The sequence below is a fragment of the Lutjanus erythropterus genome, chromosome 17, assembly GCF_056507025.1.
Source record: "Lutjanus erythropterus isolate fLutEry1 chromosome 17, fLutEry1.hap2, whole genome shotgun sequence".
NCBI classification, from domain to species: Eukaryota; Metazoa; Chordata; class Actinopteri; order Lutjaniformes; family Lutjanidae; genus Lutjanus; species Lutjanus erythropterus.
This window is the reverse complement of record NC_139333.1, coordinates 6663834-6689521: the sequence shown is the minus strand read 5'-3', so window position 1 is coordinate 6689521 and position 25688 is coordinate 6663834. Positions and strand designations below refer to the sequence as shown.

The 25688-nt window shown below is 39.9% G+C and overlaps 1 protein-coding gene and 1 long non-coding RNA gene across 2 annotated transcripts; both read right to left on the bottom strand.

Annotated features, from left to right (window-relative positions):
• Positions 1-2007: 2007 nt before the first annotated feature.
• On the bottom strand, positions 2008-8614 carry LOC146311639 (uncharacterized). Its single transcript, XR_014772154.1, has 3 exons — positions 7119-8614; positions 6971-7033; positions 2008-2406 (listed from the first exon to the last, which is right to left on the bottom strand). It is a non-coding gene; the product is annotated as an uncharacterized LOC146311639 (long non-coding RNA).
• Positions 8615-9465: 851 nt separating this feature from the next.
• ubtd1b (ubiquitin domain containing 1b) lies at positions 9466-25604 on the bottom strand. Its single transcript, XM_084740199.1, has 4 exons — positions 24852-25604; positions 15220-15447; positions 14977-15134; positions 9466-12405 (listed from the first exon to the last, which is right to left on the bottom strand). The coding sequence occupies exons 1-4, from the start codon at positions 24931-24933 to the stop codon at positions 12136-12138; spliced, it is 738 nt and encodes a 245-aa protein (XP_084596325.1). The 5' UTR covers positions 24934-25604; the 3' UTR covers positions 9466-12135.
• Between the last annotated feature and the right edge of the window lie 84 nt (positions 25605-25688).

The window sequence follows — 25688 nt, the reverse complement described above, 5'->3', positions numbered from 1 at the left end:
TCCCCTGCATTTATCCAACAGAGAGCGCACACGCTCCTCCTGTAAACATCCTGATGACTCACAAATGACCTCCAGTTCCTGTAAATCAGCGTCGGAGATTACTGACGGTTCACTAACATCAAGCACACATGACACCGAAAGGGCTCAGCAGAAATAATGGTCGGGTTTGTTTCAAAAGCGAGCCAGCACGACACAGATCCAGGAGGATTAATGAGCAAACAAATCCGTGTAACTATTACCAAGATGTATAGGAACATTTTCCAGTTTTGAACCGTTTCCTGCAGCTACGAGAAAAACATGTTTGGAAATGGAAGTTCCACAGATAGTTTATTATTTTTCAGTCGGTCACAGCATGATTAAATTATGTCTGGATTTTACACAATGTCAAAATATTTTCTTTCAAGAAAATTCATGATGAGGGAAAAATAATAAAAGCTGGAAAAGTGTTAGGAAAGGAGGAATTAGAGTTGTGTCTTTGAATTTTGCCTAAGTAGCAGCTCTGAAATTATGCAGTAACTTCAGTAAACTAGCTTTATTGTTCTTTTGGTGCCTTTCTGGGTTTCTGGATAGTAGGAAATTCCACTTCTTCTACTTGGGAAAATATAAGTCAGCGCTCCAAGTTGGAGACTGTCAAGATTTCTTAGGGCTTTATTTTTTTTCCAAACCGCAGCTATCTGTTGGCAGTGCTACAAGCATTACATAGCACTACAAGCTTTTAACAATCCATCACAACACATATCCGTTACAAACTGTCCAAGACAGTCCAGGTTAACTTTCACCAGCAGGATCTTTTTTGTTAAAATGTTCAGGAAAAAAAGTTCACAGTGCACTAAACAAGGTTGGGTACCGTTCACATTTTAACCGATACCGGACCAATAACAATACCTTTTTCAGTACTTTGCTGTCTCTCTAATAATAAAAATGTCATTTTAATCTTTGAAAAATAAGAATGTAGGGAGTAGAAATTACAGATATTTGTGTTAAAATGTAGGGAGTAAAAGGAATAAGTTGAAGTATTTGTACCTAGTTACTTCCCACCTTTGCTAATATCTAATAAAACATTAGCTGAGTCATTTAATGTTAGCATCATCTTTTTCCACATCTTGCTAACATTAACGTACAAACAAACATTTTACTCCCAAGTTTTTACTCAGCAGGTCTTACTCAGTTTAATTAACTAAGGAGTTATTTAAACAGCGAAAGTGAACCCATTTGTTTTGAACGTGAGGTAATTAAACCATGTCAGACTGTCTGTGCTGCAACTAGCACACAGTCCAACCGACGGTTAGCTTTAGCATCAGCTTTTTGCATGATCAGCTAACGGTCAGCAGGAGTGCACCCCTCAGAAGCTCTAATTACAGCCTATAAGGTGGGAATTTCCAACTTTAAAGGGAACATAGTGCTTATGTCCGGTTGGGGTGGCGATGCAGGAGATTTGCTGGCCAGTCCAGCTTTCTCAGGATGCCAGTTTTAATTTACTTCTACTTTTGATTCACCACTTCCTGTGGGGCAGACTGACCACCATACTGACAACAGACATTTGATTTAGACCAGTGTACAGCCTTGTCGAAGCTTTACTTTGTGTTTCAGTATGACAAGCTGAGTTTATTTTGACTTTTTGGGGAGATTTTAGTACAAAAAAGGCTTATTTCTTACTGTTACTCATCAGCGACCTGCAACAAAGGAGTTCACAGCAGCCATTTTGACATGAGGTAGTTGTGTAAACACAGGTGTTACCAATGATACTAATTAAGGTTCCGTTCCATTCAGGTCAAACAAATCAGGGTGCTGCTACTGTGCATATGTTGGCTCACTGGAAGGGCTACACTGAATGGAACAGGACCGTAACTGGTAATTGACCATCTCGCCCCTTTTTTATCTGTGCTCCAATGACAGTTGAGAAAGCTTGTTGCCTCGGTCAACTTTCTCCTTTCTTGTTTCCTGTACTTAGATATGCTACATGCTAGGCTCATCTATGTTGAAAAGAAAAACAAATTTTTGAGCTAGTGTTTTGCTAACTTTAGCTAACTTAAGATGTGATCCTATGTGATGCATTTACAGGAGAAGGAGAAAATTGACTGTGGGACCCAGATTTCTCAAGTGTTGGACAGAGCAAAACTGATAAAGTGTTAATTAGTATCATTGGTAACAGCTGTGTCTACCTCACTTATTCATGTCAAAACGGCTGCCATGGAAATTATATTTAAATCCCAAACTATTCAATGCAGCATATGTCAAACAGCAAGAAATTAAACGACATACTTGATTAAAAACAGGGTAAATCCTGGTTTCACTGTGCCAGTTGGTGCATTTGGGTGCATTTGAGTAATCTCATAAAATTTTGACTTTGCAGTTCACTGGGGAAGATCGGAGTCAAATTTTATGGTGTCCACTCAGGAGGTTTCGCTGCACACAGAAAGGAGAAAAAAGGAAAGAAAATTAAACACACACGTTATGTGGGACTTTCATAAAACACACTGACTGGCATCCAAAGTTAAAAAAAAAATTAACAACCAAGCAAGCATGGGACAATGTTATGTCCAAGCTTTCTGCTGTGGCGTCAGGTCATCCTGGGTCTGTCTTTGGGGGAAACAGAGTTTAGAATAAGGCTGCCTGGGCGAGTGACCACAAACACAGCGTTCCCTGTGAAATTCCACCGTCAATAGGGGCTTTTTCCAGGCCCGGTGCACCACAACCCTCCCGAGACCCTGTGTTGACTGTATTTGCAGAGACTAAGAGAGAAAGAGACTGGGTTGTACTGCATGAAAAGTTCCCTCTCCATGTACTGAGAGGATGACATTAGCTGCTTCAAAATATGTGTATTTTCTTAGTACAGTACCAGCAAGGAAATGCCTCTATTAGCTATTTACTATGACTAAATACTGACTAAACCTGAGGACAGTCGGTCCATTTTCTGCTCCAAGAACTTAACTAACAGGAAATGATGGATTTTATTGTTGTGTTGTGTTTGTAATAAACGAAAGGAAAACGACGATGTTCACCACAGAAGTTGTAATTGATCCTTGTTATGTCCCGCCCCTTTTCAGTCTGTGTTCCAATTACATTTGAGCTACCTTGGTTCCTCAGTCAACTTTCTCCTCTCCTGTTTCCTGTACTTTACATATTACATTCACATCTTAAATTAGCTAATGTAGCAAAACGCTAGCTAACTAGCTAGCTAATCTATATCAATCATTCGCTAGCTAGTTAATTAGCGTTTTGTAAATATTAGCTCACTTAAGATGTGGCCCTTAACAACTAGAAATAAACTAGAACCATAAAGCGTTCTTTGACTTGTCCCAGTAGGAGAACATTTTATAAAGGTTCCATTTGGACCCCTTTCAAAAAGTTCTACCTAGAACCCAACATTAAGGGCTATACCCAGAACCATCTGTGGAAGACCTCATCCAGAACCCCCATGAGAGGTTCTAAATGAGAACCCTTCTATGGTGTAATGGTTCTACCTAAAGCCCTCTCTGACGGTTCAGTGCAGAATCTTCCCACCTTCTAAGGGTGCTAACAAGAACCCACCCACAGGGGTCCACCAAGAACTCATATATTCCAAGGGGTTTATCTTGAATCCACCCAGGGGGTTCTACCAGGAACCCTTTTATTCAATGGGTTTTATCTAGAACACACCCAAGGGATTCTACTCAGAACCATTTTATATTATGGAACAAGACCCCTGGATGAAAGACTTCTTCTAGGAATTCAACAACTCTGTCTTGGGTTGTGTCCAGAATCTTTCCACCTTCTAAGGGTGCTAACAAGAACCCACTTCTTCTACTGAGAACCCTTCCAAATTCCAAGGATTTTTATCTAGAACCCACAGAGTGGTTTTTCCTGAGATCTCTTTTATATTATGGTACAAAGAACACTTGATGAAACACCCCCCGAAAAAGGGTTCTTTGGATTAAGAGGTTCTTAGTGTAACTTTAGTCTTACAGAGAACCCCTGAACCTCAGCCCTTCAGGAAGACTTCTTTTGGGACCCTTATTTCTAAGAGCGTATAATTTACTTTTACAGGAAAAGGTACAGTGTTTGCTCAACTGCTATTGGAGCACAGGGGCAAAAGGGGCGGGACTTAGGAAGGATCAATTCTGTAGGTGGAAAGAGCGCCACCTACAGAAACTCAAACTTCATCAAGAGAAAATTCTAGAAGGCCATTACTTTCCCACCTATGCTGCTTGAGTGACAGGTGGCTGCTGGGAAATGCAGCGCTGAAACATTTAAGATGGTGACAAAAGAGAATAAAACTGAGGTTGCTGAATTCTGTGTATGAGTGACTTGTGTATACACATGCAGCCCACAGCTGAACACCATTTATCTGCCCGTAAAGCCACCTTTGATTGAAACTACTGTGTCCACACCCTTATTTAGAGGGGGGCAAATGGCATTTCGGGGAATGTAAGAGTAATTTTCTTAGCACACATCCTATAATTCTCCTTTTAAACACTGCAGTGAAGATGCAAAAGTTTTTCTTTGTGGAAAAACAACTTTCCCATGGTCTGTAGTTTCACCCTCTCAGGTTGGCCAATGGTGCTTTCAAGGAACATATACACATGCTCATACTGTAAATCATGTGATTCCTGCCTGAATATGTTAGAGGCTAAAACAAGCAAGGCTGTGTGTGAGTTCCATCTCCCTGTCTTCACCTCTGCCTCTGCCCACAGGCCTTACTTCACTTCAGCATTTACACAAGAGCATAGCACCATCTTGTGGTGAAGATAAATATCTGCTCTAGCAGAAGGACTTGTTGTGGAACAAGTCAGGTAGTTGAATCAGATTTTTGCCTCTGAGGTTAATATTAACTGATTTAAGCCTTTATTCATTCAGAGTAAAAATAATAATTATTTTTCTCTATAAATCTTATTCAACTGTTTAAAAAATATATTGAAAGTGAAGCCAGCATATAAATGAACTCACCATCTATACAATATTCATAGAAGAAGTGTGTTTTTTTTTTTATGTGAAAGCTTTATTTAACTGCAATATCTTGTGGGAATTTGAGTTCTTAAAGGAGAGAAAGGATCTATAGAGTGGTACTGGTCGTTATGAAAGTGTAAAATAAATATTTCTGGTCTATTATGGCTTTTATGAACAGCTAAATAACCAACTTAAAAGGAGGGTTAACCCAAAATACATATTTTCGCTCTTACCAGTAGTGTTATTTATCCACCCTGATTGTTTTGGTGTGAGTTGTCAGGTTTTAGAGATGTCTGCCTTCTCTCTGACATAATGGAACTCGACGGCACTTGGCTTGTGGTGCTCAAAATGCCCCAAAAAATAAACAGATAAAAAATAGTTCTACAGCACTGTTTCTTTCCAGAAATCACAAACTGGTAACTCAAGATAATCCACAGGCTTTGTTCTGAGCAGTTTTGCAAAGTAACTACTTTCTTTCTACGTTATAATCTACTGAAACTACTTTTGTTCACAGGCCAGTGTTGACGAGACCAATATAGCATGACGTTGACGTTCAACCCAAATCTCAGAGATGCTTCCTATTTCATACATCAGTGTCTCCTCCAACTGCCAGCAATGTGAATCTTAACAATTTCCCTTTCCGTCTCTTTGTTTTTACTAAAATGAGAGACGCAACTGATTCTGGAGGAAACCGAGTTGAAGTTGCATGAGTGAAATTGACATAATATAATCTCCATGATAAATGAATAGGTTGGATAAGGGAGTAACAGATCTTTTTTTAACCAGCATGCTGTGGTTGTTTTCCTTATTCATTTACTGTTAACTGGAGGCTGAAAAAGCAGAAGGAGACGTCTGTGTCTGACAGTGAGTCAGATTTTAGATGTGGTGCGCTGAAGGGCAGTTTGACCAACACTGAGACCTTGAGGCTCTTTTCTTAAAGGAAAAAATCCCCAAATCAAAATTACATATTTGTCCTCTAACCTTTAGTGCCGTTTATTCATCCAGATAGTCTTGTTGTGGGTTGATGGGTTAGCAAATTATTTTGTTTTGCTTTGAAATATGGCCCCAAGTCAATCTGGATTTTGACTGTCCATTATCTTTTCAGTTTGTGATCAACTTGTCCAAGTCTGTGACATGACCATTTGTCACATTTCATACGTTTCTATGACTTACAACCTGAGACAGCTGTATGACTCTGGTCTTTTGACTCAACCTTTTTATTTTTTTCACTACCATGTACAATATTTTAGCTTACTTTTTTTTTACTGAAATAATGTTACTTCCGTTGTTCTTCAATTAGGCACTGATGTTTTGCATTTACTCCTCATACGCTTTATGAATTCTGTCCTAAACAGACCCAAAGCTGACCCTCATTAGCATATTTCAGCCTGAACCCAGCTACATTTTTCTTAACAAGCTTCCCTCTAGGCATCATAGGATAGCTGACAAGACAAGAAAAGAAAAAACAGCCTATTTTCCCTTCATTAAATTGTGTACAGGTAGCATAGGTTATTAGGCAAGAACAGAGCTGCATTCAGTCCGGACAAAATGTATAATTTAACAGAAACAGTACTACTGTTGTGTACTCAAGACCTTTTTAATACCGCGGATGTTTACATGCATGTTGCTGCTGATTGGCTAACACCTGCGGCACACCCACCAACAGAGAAAACTATCTCAAAGACCATTGCACGCTGTGTGCGCCATTTTAAAGATGTGCCGTTCAGTCCAGAAACCGTAGCAAAACAGTGCACAGCGTTTTAGGATTGAACGTGCCCCAGGACAAGACCAAACAGTGGGGGGGGGAATCGGAATTGGAAATGACTTAATTGTGGAGAAAAATGAAAAAAAGAAGAAAAAAAAACACCCCGAACCTGAAGTGAGGCCACAAATTATGTAAGAAATAGGGCCCGACCTGACCCGGATACTTCAGGTCTGGTTGGGTGTGGGCACAGATCACAAAATCTTTTCTATCTTACTCTAATTTTGGAGCAACCTCTGGCACAAGAATCTTCTTCAGGAGCTCTATCTCATCTTGTCTTACCTTTTCCACCCAGAGTGTGACGTCTTAGGAAAATGGCCGCTGTGTGAGTATGGTGAATGCGTTCTGGAACATGAAGGCACTGTCAGCACAGTTCTTGCTCAATACAGCATGCACTGAAAAATCTATTGTTTCAGTTAACTACATTTACCATCAACGCTGATTGGACATCCACATAAAAAGCAGTGAATTTCCCCTTTAAGTCCTTTAACGTTGGTAATACGTCGCACCTTTTAGTTTGATGTGGAAGAAAGTCCACTGCTTCTTACTAAAACTCAGGACAAACACAGGGACAGACAGTCAGAATCACACAGACAAACACCCACCCATGTCTCACCTCAGCAAGGACGGCGTAACAGGAGACGCCATCGACAAAGTTGTCAACAGAGCTTTTCCCCACCCCGAGGCTCGGTGACACCCGAACCTTCACAGCTGAGTCGTTCACAGGGCAGAGTGCTGAATGGACACCGGGAGAGGAAAATAGTGTAGGCATTTTTAATGTTTAGATATTTACTCTGTGAAAAGGTGAGAGCCCATCTGAAGATGACAGCATAGAATACATTTTCAAAGTGACAAACATAAACATTTGAAACAGTTGACAGAGGCATCAGATTATAGCAGGTTTGTACCTGTTCTTTAACAATACTCATAGCTGGTGCTCTATGAAATCTGTCAGAAGAACAAAGATGATATGAGGTCTATGTCTATTGTATTGCACATACAGAGAAAAATGCTTATTCAAGTTTGCATACAATGATTAGGAAATATCCCCAGAAGAACCATTGGTAAAAGAAAAGCAAAAAAACAGGCCTGGAAATAACAGAAAACGGTGATTGTGAGTAGCTGAAGTTCGATAGAAAAGAGACGAAAGAATGAAATTCTTATTTAAAATAAAACATGTTCTTGATGTGGCGAGCTGTGGCTCAGTTACGCTTCACACTGATGGTTCAGTTTTGTTCCCTCCATCATTAGACGGCTTGAGGACCGCGTGACAGGAGCGGTGAATGAAAACAACACACATCGAACTATAAAGTAGTGTGACGGGGAAAAAAAAAAAAAAAATTAACTGACAATTCTGTCATGACACACGCGTTCAATACAGGCTAGATTCACAAAGCAGGTCTTGATTCTCAACCCTGAACATCTATTCTGGGATGTAACCCAAATCTGACACTAACATGACCTGAAAGAGACAGCGATGCAAAGAAGCTGAACAAAGAGACTTTTCTATCTTTGCTTCACTTCTTTGAGATAAGATACATTTGGTTTGACTTCCATTCTTTGAAATTAAAGTATGTAATTTAGAAAAGGTGATTTTTGTTATTTATTTTATATAAGATTCACAAAATGATACATAATTAAATAAAAAACTGGATCCAATGTTTATTAAATCATATTCAAGTTGCTCAAATTCAACTTGTCATTTTGCAGATTAAAAGGGACAGTCTGGATTATTTGATGTGGGTTTGTACGTACTTATTGATAGTTAGTGTATTAGCTGCAGTAGAGGGTGGTCAGCAGTTAGGAGAAGCAGAGAGGAGCACCAGCATGGAAGCAAAGCAATGAATTGCTGTGGACCATGTCAGCAACAAAAGGTATTTTAGCCACTTAGAAAAGGGCCACTGTTTAAGATAAGAAACTAAAAAACCAAAACAAAAAAAACAATGTAAGTTCAAATGTACGCTACATTTAGAATATTTTCACTGCTTTACTTTGCTGTCAGACAGCCTTTTTTGATGGGAAACTGCTGCTATATGAGCCAAATATCGCATTCTCTAAACCAACCAAACTCCATAAGAGAAATCACATTACATCACAGAGCACAGGACTTGCTGGTCTACCGATGCCTCGATCTGTTAGTTCATTTGTGTTATTGGGTGACTTTAGTGAATCCAAACTATCCTTTCAAAACACTTAAGTCACACAGTACCACAAAGAAACTAACAGGTCGAGGCAGGGACAAACCAGCAATTCTGTATTCAGTGACGTAAAATTAATGTTTTCGGCAATGGACTTTGGTTGGTTTGGAGACAGCAATATTTGGTTTATATGATGGTGGTTTCCTGTCGGAAAAGGCTTTCTGATGCCAAAGTAAAGCAGCGAAAATACTCCAAACATATCGCACAGTTAAACTGATGTCGATTTTATTAAGTGGACCTATTCTGTTGCTAAAATTAAGTGGCTAACATACATTTTGTTGCTGACCCTGTCCACAGCAGTACATTGTTTATCCCTTTAAAAAGACTAAGAGTCAACACCCTTGCTAGCAGCTCTGTCAGGCTACACAGCGATGCTCTGCACTAAATGCTACCATATTCGTTATGTAAAAATGGTAAAATTCTGACTTTTGCAGGTATAAAGTTTACCACGTTAGCCATTTTAGTGCTAACAGGGGAATTCAAACCATTTAGATTCAGAAAAATATTTCAGTGCTATAAATTCAGTGGTGTTTAACAAAAGCATTCAGCAGTGGTTTAATGTCACAAGGTATTCAGCTGCGGTCAAAGATTCAAATTATTATTTACTGTAGCTCTTTGCTTCCATTTGTATGAACTAGGAGTCCTCAAATACAGCACCAATTACATCTCTTTCCATTGTCATGTTATATTGCCTTGCGTGATAACACCCTGCTCAGAAAAGCTGCCGTGTAGTCAAATGTATGATAAATGTCTCGGATTGAAAATGCAAAATTTTATTGTGATTTCAGAGTTCAGACAAACGATTCATGTCCACAAGAAACCACACGCAGCTGTGGATTTGTTTGATGTTCACAGCACTTCGGCAAAAATCTGATTTGTCATGATGTGATGTGGGGAATATCTCAACTGTGCAATTTGAGCTGCAGTGTCAATGTAGCCACAGTGTTTGGAGATTGTTTCTACCAATCAGACTGTCAGGCCTGACGGGGACTTCAGCCGTGAGCTGCCAGCAGAAATTAAAGGCAGTTCTGTTTGTGGCTGACATGTTTCTGTCCTCTGGCAGCTGCTGCGGTTGGTGACAAAGCTGGAGGGTTTTTTTTTTCCCCCTCCATTCAGAACAATTATCTTTGCGGCACGACAATGATCAGTCAGAGTCACTGCAGCTGTACTTCTTTATACAAGCAAAAAGCTGATACTGCTCAGTGTCAAACTGAAGAATTCAGCTCATAGCTAGAAAAGTTTTATTTTGTTGTTTGTGCTCGAGCAGGCCAACCGTGGACAGTCACATAAGGGTTGGAGAACGGCTGCAGTGTCACCCTCTTTGCCCTCCAGACAAAAGTGAAGTCGAATGTCTATGCAGTGGTTCTGTGATGAAGGTAAAAGGCCAGGACTAGAGCTGAATGAGGGAAGGAAGTCTTTAAAATACGATGCACACGTAGGACATCTCTGCAGCATTTAATCTAAAATGGCATTCTGACACACATTTTGCCTTTAACAGATACTGTGCTGTCTATGATTTGAAAATAGCAGCAGGCCATTTTGCGGGTTTGATAAAAACTCAGTGATTTGTTCAGCCCTAGCGGGAACACAAATCGAACAGATCATTTTTCTTTGTTTTGTCCGTCTCCAAGCCCAAACCGAGATTACCTTGAAGACATCACCATTACATCATCTGAGTTTATTTCCTCCTTGGACCCAATAAAGCTCCATCAGAGCCCCAGAAGACATTAAATAATAGTTTTCACAGACTGAGTGGGACCAATGATGTCAAGTAATCTGATCTTCATGTCCAAATCAGTGGAATGCCCCTTTAAGCAACAGTTTTGACACGAAATAAGCACTTCTTGTAGGAACTACTTATGTGAATCATCACCCGAATCTACAGCTTCTTGCAGCCTTCGGCTCATTGTTTTGGTTCACCGCTCCATTTACACACCTAGTTCCTCATAAATCCCACATATAAAACATGTGGGCATCCATTTCACACAAGCCGTCTGTATGCTGGTGACAAAAGTCAAACACTGGGCGAACAAATGTGACATTTTTTTCTTCGCAGTTACTGGACCACATCAAGCACAAAAGGCGAGTGAATAGTGGATTTACATTCATCAGGTGGCAAGAAAAATGACAACTAGCCCCTAAGCAACTGAACTGAACACATCAGGGCTGTGCTGATGCCCCCTAGTGGCCTGGGGGGGTCATTAAGTGGTCAACAATGCAGCTTTTAAGACCATTTTTGCACGGGAATTTCCTTTTCCCTATGATAGTTATTATGACATGATTGGCTGCAAAGCTATGATTTATACACCAGGGAAACAGTCTCGTCTCTGTGAGCTACGTCAAACTGTAATGCATCACATGGGCCAAATACTAATTCCTTTTGCCCAAACACGCACACACACGCGCACACACAGCCCCGCCAGCACCCACACACCAAATGTTTTGTCTGCAAGATTCATGAAATCATCAAAAAAGGCAGCAGTTATAGCTCAGATTGATCTAAGTGTTCCTGAATCTAAAAAAATACATAAGTCTTAGCCTAGCCGTCAAAACTAGCGTCTTTCAGGACATTAAGCCTTTTTTGTTTCATCTTGTAGAAGGCACACAAACTACCACAAAAGTATAGTAATAATCTTCAAATGTGCAAAAAAGCTCAGTTTACATTATTTCCTCGATAAAAGAAAGAAGTGGGGGAGAAAAAAAGGAAAAAATGTTCAGTATCTCATTCTCTGCCTGCCCCTCCTGTGTCTGCAGAGGAGAAAAGGGTTGCAGTGCAGAAGTCCAGGGGTGTCATAGTAGAAATGTGCTTTAGAACCAACACAAACACCTCTGCGTTTCCTCCATTGGCACTTAGTTAGCATTTAGTGCAGACACAAAGGCAGAGGCAGTCTGCATGTGCAGCGCGATGTGCATGTTTTGTTATGTGGTTGAAAAACTGTACATCAGCATGAGGAGTTTTATTCAAGATGGTTCAAAGAGACACGGGGACAAGGATCTCCAGAGTTAGTGTGGTGACTTGATTCACTTAGAGACCCCAAAAATACAATGACACATGGTAGGTGAAAGAAAGCAGCACTTTTGAGTTTCTCCCTCATATTTTTGCTCCAAAGTAGTTTTGTATCTCCGCAGTTCCGTTTGATTTCAACAACAGTAGCCGTTCTAAGTTATCCAACAATAACGAGGCACCTCCGGTCCTTTAGCTTCTGCCGCCATCCTCGTTACCCCTCCATCCATCCTAAGTGTCCTCGATTATTCCGACGCAGGCGAGGAGGCAGTGGTGGTGGGTGACAGCTTGGGGGCTTGAAGGGCCTGCGGGTTGACGATGACTTGGATGACAAAGTCCTTCTGGATCTTAGTGTCCTGCAGCCGCGTCTTGTCCGTGAGCAGCTTCCCGGAGAAGAACCAGCGCTGGTGGGCGGCGTCGATGTCGTCCTGGGCCTGCAGCTGCTTCTTCAGTTGCCCTATGGTGTCAGCCATGCTGGCGCTGAGGCGCAGGTCCTTCCCTGTGGAGAGCCGTACCTGCAGGGAACAGGCAGTCAGAAAATTAGTAACAAACATACTATTTTACACCAAAATTAGTGCATATGTGTATGTTTAAATGCAGGTAAGCCCACTAAAAATAGGTGATTAACCCTTTTCCCATTGCCAGTAGACCTGTTTGCCCCCGTTTTTTTTCTGATGTGTGTTGCGCATAGTTTCTCTCTTTCGCTGCTGTATATACTTTATTTGAATGTTTCCTGTTCGTTTGCAGCTGCAGAGGTGTCGTGTTATCACTGCTGATGAAAACATTTCCTGCTGTCGCTGCTTTATAATAAACGTTTAAAGATAACAAAATAAACTGGGGACTTTATCAAGCAGCACACGTTGCAGATAGAGTTGCAGAAGTTACCAATCGAGGCGACACACCTTAATTACCTCCACCAGAAGAGGGGGAAATTAGCATGTCCACCCAGGTGTCATGTTTACAGCACAGCTGAGTGGAAACAATAAATACTTGTGACTACAGCAGAGTCATCTGACTGAGGACTGAATACTGACTGTACCCTTTCCCACTGTAGACTAAAGCCAGATGTTTGTGGGGGTTTTTTGTTCAGTGTAAAAGGGGCCATACAAACACAAATAAAATGTGTCTTTAAAGCAAGACAATGATTGATGGCTGGTAACATAATGGGATCATAAGGAGACTTACATAGATGTCAAAGAAACTACTTAATAACAATATAATAATATTAACATGGTATACATTTACATAACATGCAACAAACCTTTTTCATGGCCATATTGATGTGAAATAGTAGGATTACAGACAGGTGTTACCAATGATACTAATTAAGGTTCCATTCCATTTAGTGTAGCAAAGCCTTTCCAGTGAGCTAACATGCACAAAGGCAGCTCCCTGAGTCTGTCTGACCTGAATGAAATGGAACCTTATTTGGTAACACCTGTGTTCATCCTACTGTTTCATGTCAAAATGGCTGCTCTGAAAAAGGTCTATAATGCGATAAAGTCACTATTCTCTCGGTTAATTCAACGTAAAACAATAAAAACGGTATCAGGGTTACCCGTCAGTGGTTGCTTCCCCTTTCTATCCCATGTTCACGAAGTTTCACAGACGTAAAAACAGAAAGTTTGGTTTTAGACTCACACTTTTGATTTTACCCAAAAAATATGAGCCTCAAAAAAGCCAAATCAAATCAAATTACTTTTGGTTCAGATTTTTAACAACAAATTAAAAATTCTGCTGGACAACATGGCGTATATATAATATATACTGACATTTTTAGTCCATTCCATATTATATGATATAAATCTTGATACACACATTAAAAAATGATATTCCTTACAGTCTCAAATATGGCTGAGTAATATGGACAAAATCAAATATGATACTTTTGACTAAATACTTCAATATCGATATTGAAACCATATTCTACAGATAACTTTTCGTTGGAGATGCAATGATACTAAAATTTCACAGCACAATACCACAATAAAAAGTCTACAGTACAATATTACGATATTTATATTCACGATAATAAAAACCAAAGAAAAACTGTCCTTTAATAAATAATAAATCTGATATGTACTGCACTGTTGATTCAGGTAAAATCTGGTTTTCCTTTTAACTCAAAGTGCATCTGATTTCCTCCTTTCACACACAAAAATAAAAGTAGCAGTCATGACCTAAGTATTTGCAAAAACATTTGCATGAATTGATTTTTTTTTTTGCAATGGGAAAACAAAAACAATGTAACAGCTGGTAACAGTCCTTTTATAAAATAAAATAAAATGAATGACTATAATTAATCATGTAATATCACAGTTTATATCGTCACAGACTGGTACCGTATTGAGACTTTTTTTAATTGCGATATTGCAATATTTGATTTTTTTTATAGTCCTACTATTGGTGCTTTAACAAAATATTAATACAATAAGATTTTTGTTAAATAATCATCAGTGATGTGGATATAATGATTACATGGGTAAAGCAAAAAGTTTAGCTAGAACAGTTTGCTAACTTTGGAAATCATTAATTTACTTTAATGCAGCCTTTAAAATCAGGAAAAGAAAACACTCAAGATATTGTCTTCAATTTTTCAAATTTGGATATCATTCTACAGGTTTCAGAATAACTGAATCTTTAACTCAATAAAAGAGTAAGAGGAAAAGGTTTTCATCCACAAATGATTTTACAATTCATCTAGAGGGTCAAGTTAATATTTGTACCAAAAGTAACAACAATCCACTGAATAATTGTCAAGACATTTGACTCAGAACCTCAAATGTCAACCTCATGGTTGAATAATGCTAGAGGAAAAGTCAGGGCAACAACAAAGTCATTGAGTCATTAATCTGCTGGGAGCCATGAATGTCAGAAATTCCCCACCACAGACCAATCCATGTCTAATCAGCGAGTTTCAGCCAAAACAGAGGGTTGGTGTGTTACCTTCATTGTTCTGAGCAGCATTTAAGTGCTGAGTTATTACAGTTAGTCAGTGGATTAATACAAAGATGAGACATTTAACTTCCAACAGAATGAGAAAAGCAAGCAAGTTAGTCTTTCAGGAGCGATGTGTGTCACAGTACCTTGAGCTGGAACTCCTTCTTGGGTGCTACAGGGGGCTCGGGGCTGTCGCTGGGGTCCTCGTCGCTGCGCTCTGAGATGAGGTTGACTGGCGGAGCCAGGCAGTAGACGGGCAGCTGGTATCGGTTCCCGAGCTCATCGTAGCACTCCGCGAGAGTACCTGGAGAGGGGCGTCGAAGAAAATAAGTTGAACAAGAAGGAAATAATGTCGCCCTGAGTTATTCTGTGGTCTTTCCTGTCCTCACCATGTGGCAGTGTGATACTGGCTCCGTCCACTATGGCCTGGGCCAGCTCGTGGTCATTACACTCCAGGGCCACAGCCGCAGCTTTCAGGGCGTCCCAGATCTCCTTACGGCCCTCGAAGGCCGGCGCCGTGTCCCAGAACTCGTCACGCTTGCTCCGTAGCTGGCCCTCTGTCATCGGATAGTCGCTCTTCCACTTGGGACGATCTTTCTTCAGAGGCTCGTTACGTCCTGTGACGAGAGGGAAAAGCAAGGGAAGGTCAGTACAGGTAATGAAAAGGTCTGTGGTCTGAAACAGGCCATCACAAGTGTGGTACTATTACAGAGACCATTTTTCACAATTTTCTGACATTTTATAAACTAAAAAACTAATCGATCAATTGAAAAAAATAATCAACAGAATAAAAGGATAATGATAATAATCATTTAACCCAAGATACTGAGGAATTATTTATTTATTCAATCTTCATTGCTACGGGTTTTAAAAGGCAAGGACAAACACATCAACTGCCTGGTATTGACCCCAGACAGCAGAACCTTTCTGGTCTGTGTTCAGGGTGGGAATCACTTGAAGCTTCATGATAAGATATTATCACAATACAGTTGTGGTTTTAAACATTTTGCAATACGCATATTGCTATAAACATGAACAGCAATACATTGTGATTTATTATCATTTCTCAATTGCAAATTATGTACCCAAAGGAAAACATTGTTTTATCTCAGTGTGTTCATCTTCAGTTGTTTTTACTGAAGCAAAATGGGACTGTCAAGCAGCCAGACTGACCAACCAATCCTGCTGATCGTGACCTTTTGCTGACCAAAAAAGCAACTGATTTTATTATCCTAGGACCAAAAAGTTCAATTAATTTATATGATAAAGCATTTATATTTGGCATCCATGTATCAGCATAGAATTATATAATGTAATATTGCTACACAAAATATAAGACATAATGCTATATTGTTTATTAGGGAACAAAGGAGTAGAATTCTATGGATAAATGTTTTTATTCCAGTTTGAGCAGCACCAGTGATTGAAATGAAATTCATGGTCTTGTGTAAATGTCAGGCACATTGATTAATGACTAACATGATGTTCCCATAAGATTCACATCCTGTGCTTTCATCTCATAAACAGAGCTGCCAGCAGAGAGAAACACAAGCCGTCACCGGAGACAGAGGACATCCCACCCAACCCCACTATGCCATCTGAATCTAAAATTAGGGGGTCATTCAGAGTTTGCAATATGCATGAAGCATCTGTGGCCTATATCTGTCTTGACTTGTAACCTTACCTGTGTTTCCCACCATTCAATATTAACACAAAGCACACCTACATGTAGGCCAGGGGAGCACTTATATTAGTGGAGGCCTGAGGGTCACACGCAGAGACAGCGAGCCGGCATCAGGACGACGGACTAACATTTCTGACCACCAATCGGCTGTTAAACATCTCAACATTCTGTCCAACTGTGATGAAGTCCCGTGATACAGCAGTAAATGATGGCAACTGCCAGACACTTAAGTTTCTGCTATCAAAAAGCACCGTTTGTACTTGTTCAGGTTCTAACCGGGCCCAAGCTTATATTTCCAAATGCCTTAGAGGCAGAGACGCCAACCGTCGAGGAGCGGAGAGATGGAAAATGAAGAGGAGTATAAAGGAGACAGCACACATCCAAGAGGTTGCATTTCTTTCAAATAAATTATTTATAGTGCAGACAGCTTAGGAGGAGTAATTTGGAGGACATGCGGTGGTGTAGGATTAGCACTTCGGGAGTGGAGTGAGTCCCAAAGTGAAGCAAAGGGGCTTCCTCACTATCACTCAGCCAAAATAGTACAATCCCAACTCCAAGAAAGTTGGAAACAAAAACAAAAACAGAATACAATGATTTGCAAATCCTTTTCGACTTACATTCAATTGAATACAGTGCAGAGTGGTCAAACTGACTTTTGAGTTTGTAAATATATGCTCATTTTGAAATTTCTATGATGGTATGGAGGTGTGTTAGTGGCCATGGCATTATGGGTAACTGTCACATCTGTGAAGGTGCCATTAATGAGAGGTACGTACAGGTTTTGGAGCAACATATGCTGCCATCCAGATGTCTTTTCCACAAATGTCCCTGCTTTTTTCAGCAAAACAATGCCAAGACACATTCAGCATGTGTTTCAACAGCATGGCTTTATAGTAAGAGAGTCCAGGTACCAGACTGACCTGCCCTGCAGTCCAGACCTGCCTCCTAGTGAAAATGTGTGGCACATTACGAGTCATAAAATAAAACAACTGAGATCTCTGACTGCTGAAGAACTGAAGCCATACATCAGTCAAGAATGGTAAAGAATTTTGCTTTTCAAAATTTCAACAATTACAGTCCTCAGTTCCCAAACATTCACTGAATGTTGTTAAAGGGAAAGGTGATGTATGACAGGTAAACATCCTCCTGTCACAACTCTTTCGGAACCAGTTACAGGCACCAACAGCATCCCAACATTTTCACACTCGGGGTTACAGTTGACATGTTGATTTTGTGTAAGAGACACAGGGTTTAAAGTTCAATTTTCTGTTTTTATGTGGTTCACACATTGCAACACAACACTCACTGCCAAATGTAAGTACACATGTAATATAGGTGAGGTCGTGGTAATATTTACATGTTATCCCAGTTCCCAGAAAACAGGCAAAAGGTGTCGCAAGCACTGGCTCTATATGCATTTCATGTATCCAGACGATGTTTCAGCTCTCAAGCCTTCTTTGAGATCGATAATCATAGTAAAACAATTCCAGTTCCTAGAACACACAACAAACTGTACCAGAGGTTTTGTAACTGTGAGGCGCACTTTCCCAGAGGACTGAGTCTGACTAACACTTTCTGAGGACATCATCTCCATTGCTCCTCCTGAACAAACTGCTTAAAAATACAAAAAAACCTCAGTCCTCACTCCTTACAAAGAGTGCTACAACTGTCCCTGGTTTCCCCTACTTTATTTTTAATTGAGTATAATTAATTAAAAATACAGACACTTTTAGGAAAGGTCAGATACAGTTAAAATGACCAGCATGATTATTCTAGTCTTAATACCATTAAAATGGGCAAAATAATATCATTGCCGTGTTTTGTGAGCCACCATGAGATTTCAGTGACTAATGACTCCCTTTCTTTAAGAGGAGGAACTCACACTGGTTATCTCTTAGTGACACATTGAGTAGACATGACACCTACAGAGGATACTGTCTGAAGGGTTGACATGCTAGACAGCAAAGGACTTTAAAGTTTGACAAAAATCATCAGGAGACGGGGACAGACACAGAAACAAGCAATCAGAGGAGCTTTCCTTTTCTTGCTTTGGGAAGTTTTTCAGACTTATTTGTGCATTTCCACTGCTTAACTCTATACTTTCGTACGGGGACATCCTGAATAAAACTACCTGCAAAAAACTATATAAGAAAACACAACACAAACAAGTAGTGGAAATAAATTTTTTAAAAAGGTTTTCACATTTTATGGAAATCGGTGTGGTTTTGTGGATTGAGAAACGACAATAACAAAAGGAAGTGATTCGACGAATCTAACTGAATCGCACCAAAACAAAACAGACATGAGGCAATGCATTGCAGACACATGAAGCAATATCAGGGTGTTTTCATCCAGCTGTGCTCATAAAAGCAGGTGCCACGTGATTGTGAAGTGCGTTGTTTTTATGATTTTAATGAAATGCGTCATAAATAAGGCCCTTCTCTCTGCTTTATGTCAGGACACAAACAAAACAACACACACCCAACAGCCATAGGTGGCTGTTAAAGGATTAGCTGCTTCTGGGAAAAGAAGTTTCAGCTGTAACATATGATGTTGTTTTGGCTCTGTAAAGACATTTAACAGCCTCTCACATTCCGCCGACATGAGAGAAATAACAAGTGTGGGGTGTTTTCTGTGTTCCTCTTTAAAAGCAGACATTCACTGGAGCTGATCAGCAGTGGATGGAGGGGAAGTGCTCTCTATAACCGGACGCAGACTGCATCCATGTATGACTGTATTTCCTCAGGACACACACATACACTCCCTCATGCCGTCTCATCCTTGTAGCTGGTTATCTTATCACCACAATGGTGCATTCAGCTTTCTGTAAACACAGATAAAGTCAGCCTCCATACTGTGACAAAGTCCTATGTAGCATCCATGATGTTACTTTGAAAACATTCTCAACAGACCAGGAAAAAACAACACACACCCCTGTTAACAAATTCACACTACCAGGAACTGGCAGACCTCTATGTTATCTTACTTAATCTCTTTAATGATTGTTTCTACAAACCTCTCTAATCTTAACACTGTGCTTTGAGATTAGATACATTCCCAGAGTTAATGGTGAGCTAAAATACTAGGGGTGTAATGATAGATCAATCTGGATTGATATTGATTCCAATATTATCAAATAGTGATCTACATCATCTGATATCAATCGCAATTGAATGAACTGAATCGTGGCAGACTTTGTGATATCAGCAAATATTGTACAATTGTCCAAAGAAACAATATAATGTTGTATCGTGATGAAACGTGTGATTTGCAGCCCTTTAAAATACATTTTCTACATCTTTCTGCTAGTGATGTTAAAACATTTCTGATTCCAGGCGTGGTGTTGTTTATGACTGACAGGTAAAAGGAGAGGAACACACACCCAGTATTTTACTGCAGTACCCAGCTGTATTCCACTATTTTCTCCTTTTCCTCAAGTGACGAAGTTCAAGTATCTTAAAGCTGACATATTTGCTCGGCTGATTTATCAGCTCACGATACATTTCTTGCCTGTTTTGCCAATTAATGCTACAACACTAGCTAGAAATCCTAGCTATGGAGCTTATGCCAATGGTACAAAATTGCACCTAAAAGTTAATTAATTTATTGATTTATTAATGCTCGATCATTTGGTTTCTAAAATGTCAACAAATAGCATAACATAACAATTTTTCAGAGGCAAGTCTTTAAATGTCTTGTTTAGTTAAAACAACAGTCCAAAATGTAAATTTAACATCACAGAAGACAAGGAAAACCATGAAATATTCACATTTAAGAAGGAGATCCTTTCAGTGTCATTTGTTTTTTACTTTTCTTCATTTATGTTTCTTGAATTTAGGGATTTTTTTTTTTTTTTTTGGAGTTATATCATAATGTCCTCATATTGTCATGAGTGTTAGTTGTCTAAAATAACTAAAGAAACTTAAATAAAAAAAGAAGTAATTTTTCAATATATGATGAATTAATTGTGAAAATGTGCTCATTCATCTTTTTCCAAGATGCCCGAAAGTCATGGCAGTGATGGAGCCTTGTCCTGCCAGAGTATTTTCAGGTCTCTGTGATGCAAATGAAGCTTTTTATCCCCTCAGGTGATGTGACGCACATGGAAAACCTATGCATTACAACACAGTATACGTTACAGAGCTCCGTCCTCCAAAGAAAATAAGGACAGAATCTTCACTGCTTGGTGATTCTTACAACTGAAATCAATTATCCCATATTGTGAAAAAAGGACAGATACAACACAAGCCCTCTGGTGTATTTGACCTCCTCCTTTCACGTGTCTGTGAGGGTGTGTCGAGTAGATTGAGTCCCGCTACAGAAGCCAGTCGATGACGCAGCCGGACATGATATGACTCGTTCTTTTTGATTGAAGCCTGGTCTAGTAGGGAGTGTCTGTTGATACCAATCAGGGTGGGAATTTACCCTGAGCCACTGCCAAAGCCCGGGGAATCTTGGCTGCGACGGCTTTAACTTTAAATAGTCTATCCATCAGCCACTTTGGTGGGTAACAAAGAAAGACACATTATTAGGGAGGCCACACTGTGCTGTAAAAAATTTATATCAGATGTTCATTTTGGAATACGACCATGTGGCTCGGGGTCACAAAAAGTCTACATTACCATCCTGAATACTGATGCACAGAGCTGGAGTCAATCTTAAAAATGTTCTTTCTGTGTCATGTAAACTGGAGACGATTCCTGCTGGGGACTGACTGAAAAACTTTCCGTTAGGACAGCTGGAGGAAACAAAGGGGACAGAACCTGCAAACAAACGAATAACAGACACTTTGATTCCTAAACAATCACTATAAAGGGAACTTTTGCCCAGGATATGCTGAATATGACAGTGATGTAATGAGCTGAACTGGATTTTTCTAACTGCTGAGCAGCAGCAGAGATTTCATCACATCTCAGAAGAGTCCTAAACATTGTTTCTAGAGCAGCAACAATTAGCTGATTAATCAATTAGTTGTCAACTATCCTGCTAATTTGGCTGGGGTGGTATAAGGGTATTATGGTATACCAGAGTATTAAGAAATCCTGATGGTATGATTTTCAATACCGTCATATATACAGTTGCTCCTCTCTCTAGTAAACTGATACTGAGATGCTGTATTGTACCGCACAGCTTAAACCATCAGGGGTCAGTCTCTGTGCAGCCGCACAGCTACATAGCTTTCTTAAGAAGAGGAAACATGACGTTTTGGGAATAAAGGTACAGGACTAACAAATTAAAAAGAAGAAAGAAAAGAAAAAAATGCATCTGCCCCTGTTCTGGCTTATGTTGGATTCAGTCCAGATGATAAAGGTAAGCTAACTAACATGCAGACTTCTGACTGGTCAGAGCAGCGTTTCATTGTGAGTGTGTAACTTAAACGAGCATCACAGAGGGCAATTGATCATTGATAATGAAGAAAATTGTTAGTTGAAGCTCTGGTTGTTTCTAGATCGAGGCAGGTATATTGGTCTGCCAGTATTGGCCTAGCACAACAGAATATAAGGCAGTATTTTATGTATATTTGATATTTTTTCTTAAATCACAGTGCCCAATTTATGTTTTTTTAATTCATCAATATATTCATTGTTAAGCCTCTAATCATCCAATCAAGTAAGTATTTTCATGTGTCACACTATAAATTACAAAAAGGTCACGCTAAATATCATTGACATTGTTGTCTCGGGTCGAAACTATGCAGAAATTCAGAACGTCTGCCAATTCAGCTGCGCGGCGCCTGCGTCACTCAGTTTAGTCTGGTTGTAAATATAACATTTACTCTTGCTAAGTGCTGAAGCAGCAATCCAAATTATATCTGTCACTATCAAAAGCAAGTGTAAAAGAACAAAATGTGGCGGTCCGCCAGTGTTTATCTCTAGAAGAATGTTATCTTCCGGGAAGGTAAGTAACTAATGGACCTGAACTCAAGTTCTTTGCGTGAATAAACTGGCATATCAGCAGCGGTGGGAATCTATGCAACCTCTGCTTCACTGTTGCCATTCACAGTAACCAAAACCTCCTGCTTGCTCACTATGTCCACCTTAAAAGTGCAGTGTGATATGGTGTTCACAGGGCTACCACACTACCTCTTATTATAGAGCAGTTGGCCAAATGAGCTCACCGTTGTGGGCTTAAGTGCGAGACTTGAAATTACTAGGTGAGAAAACTGTTGACCTTGTTATAGGTGCAATGTCAGGCAAATGTAGGTGTAGCGTAGGTGAATTTGGCAGCAATCAGCGTTGAGAGTGGGTCTGATAGTACAGTTTGCCTTAAATAGTTTAAAGAAACGAGTTGAACCACAATCTGTGTAATGGCAAAATAGGAAGAGGAACTTTCTCCAAACAATGACTGGAATAAAGCAGCAAGAAAAGGCAGCTGACTGGTGTTTGTCATGCACAGGACACACACACACACACACGCTGGATATGCACTGATCTGAACATGTGTGCTGACTCCAGACAGCATAAATTAACCGTGATTGCTCTGCATTTACACTTTCAACTAAAAATGTCTCCAGCAATCAAATAAATCTGACTGCCTATATCCAAAAGACCAAAATGCAAACAGGTGCTATGGGGTTAACCATGGTCTGATGGCCCGTGGCCACAAAATGTTACTCTGTGGCCAGCAAATATTCCATGTGGCCCCCTGTGGAGTACAAATGGCAGACAATGATAAAAAACAAAGCGGCAATGAAAACTTAGGAGTGAATGGAAGGAGGAGTTTATGTGGCTAGAACATGACACATCTAAGGTTGTATCGTACCGCAGTGTGCGCCACAAATTTCCTGAACTAGCCACTGGAAACCATGTCTTCAGGAAACATCACATCACAACTCACAGGAGAACTGGACAACACCTCTAATGAAAAAACACTATGAAAACTTTTTTTTGTTTTGTTTTTTACAGTTCATAAGTCAGTTTTCATTTGCTTCATCAGCAGCATTGTATTCATACTTAATGTTTTTTTTTCTCAATTTGGGTTTAATATATGCATATATTTTGGTCTGTGTGTTTTTTTTAAATTATGTAGTTGTTCATAATGATTAAAAATACCAGTGAAAATTTTGTTTCAGTGCCCTGATATTGTTTTGGATGATTACGTTTACTGTTAAACTGACAAAGACCATGTTTTATTAAGAGCGGTTAAAAAAACAATAAATTTATTGCTGTAACGTCTAAAAAGGCCCTTATGAGGAAATGGTTAATACAGGAGAGTCAAGCCTTAACCTGCTGGATGGACATTACACTGGACATTTACAAAACGGAAAAGATAATAGCATGTTAACCACAAACCATCAGAAATTCTGTATAAAGAATATCGGGCCAGTGCTTAAAAATATTACTGCAGTACCTGTCACTGGCTTTCCCTGCTTTGTTTGTCATAGTGTCATTTATTACAGCAGGCACTTCAGAATTTATGACCCTACAATATAATCGCTATCTAATCAACCTGTATGAGCAAAACTTTTGTATACACATTGGTCAAAACATGCTGATATGCAGTTTTGTGATATTGTGAATGCAAATGAATCCCTGGTCATGGAGAGAAGACCACCCAGAGTGATGTGATGTACCAAACAGTCCTCTGTGTTAGCAGCAATCAGTTTCCCCACAGAAAAACAATGGTGAAACCCAATCACAAGCGGTCACTTGAGAGGCATTCGAGTCTGAAGTAGGAGTGAAATACGCCTGGATACAGTGAGTCTGTACCATCTCTGGTGCTCTTTTCTGCATTTTATGTGCACTTTAATGTGTTTGGATATGTATTAGGGATGCATGATACGATTTTCTTGAGCCTATACATCTACTACAGCTGCTTCTCATGGCTGATATCCATAAGATAACCACTCAATTCAGTTTTGCATTTTAAAAATAAGTAAATATAACTTGCACTTCATGCAGACCCATGAGTAAGACGGATGATTTCATATTCTACAGCTCTGACTGAACCAAATCTAACTGACATCACTATGACAACAAAACCAAAGAGCAAATGTTCATTTATTTTTTCTAGTAAAGTTAATCAAAAAACAAATTTTCTTAGATTTGTATAGAAGAACTTAAATTAAATGCTTTGACAACATCTGTCAAATCAGATATCAATATTACCAATATTTTTCCGTTAATATACACTGATACCAATATAGAGCAATATCTGTATAGGTCAATATCAACCGATAATCTACTGGCCCTAATATTTATTGTGCATCGCTAGTGTATATTATTGAATATGACTGAATGACAGTTATGAATGTGAATGACGGTTTTTAAATTACATACACACACACACACACACACACACACACACACACACACACACACACACACAAAGTCTCACCTCCTCGTCCACCGTTCCTGGACGAGCCTCGGCTCTGTGTGTCCTCCCAGCCTTCCCAGTATCTCCCCACACATCCTCCCATGGTTAGAGGGCTGCTGATCGTTTCCACGCGTCCTACTAGCTGAACAGGGGGCCCATCACGGGCGAAGATGAAGAACTAGGTCCGATGAGGAGGACGAGTCGCAGGTCCAACGTTGCGAGCCTGACAGACCTGATATGTCATCCGTAGCAGCAAAGAGGGGGGCGCTTGGATATTTGACGGCGCCGAGCTGATCTATACTTGTAAGATCGGGGCTTAATGTGTATTTGTATTTGATGCGAACCCACAAGATTCAAAGCTCGTGGCCCGGACTAACGTTGCAAGAGTTTGATAGCAAACCCAGCAAGCCGCCGCAACATCTGCCGAGCAGTTTTTTTTAACTGTTAGGCTAAAAGCAGCAACATGTCAGTTTTCTAACTTGCCTGTTAAGTTGAACTAGTTGTAAACGTTGATGTCCAGCAGTCCAAACAGCGCGCACCTTCTTCGCTAACAAGCTAACAGGGCCAACCAGCTAGCTACCACAACATCAGTAAACACAAACTTCCGCGCACTCGTGTTTTCTTCCCTGCTCACTGAGTTTCTTCCAACTGCGGCGGATAGTTACAGTTGTCTACAGCTCTCGGTGTGCCACTTCAGTTCTTTGACGTTGTCTCCAGTTTATCTTTTGGTTAAATCCCCCCAAATGTTACTTCCCTCTCTGCTGGTAAAAGGTGACTAGCGGCAGAGCTAGCGCCACCGAACTTTTTTACGCCTGCGCGTAAGCACGCAGGCAGGTGTTGGGTTCCTTTACGTCAGGA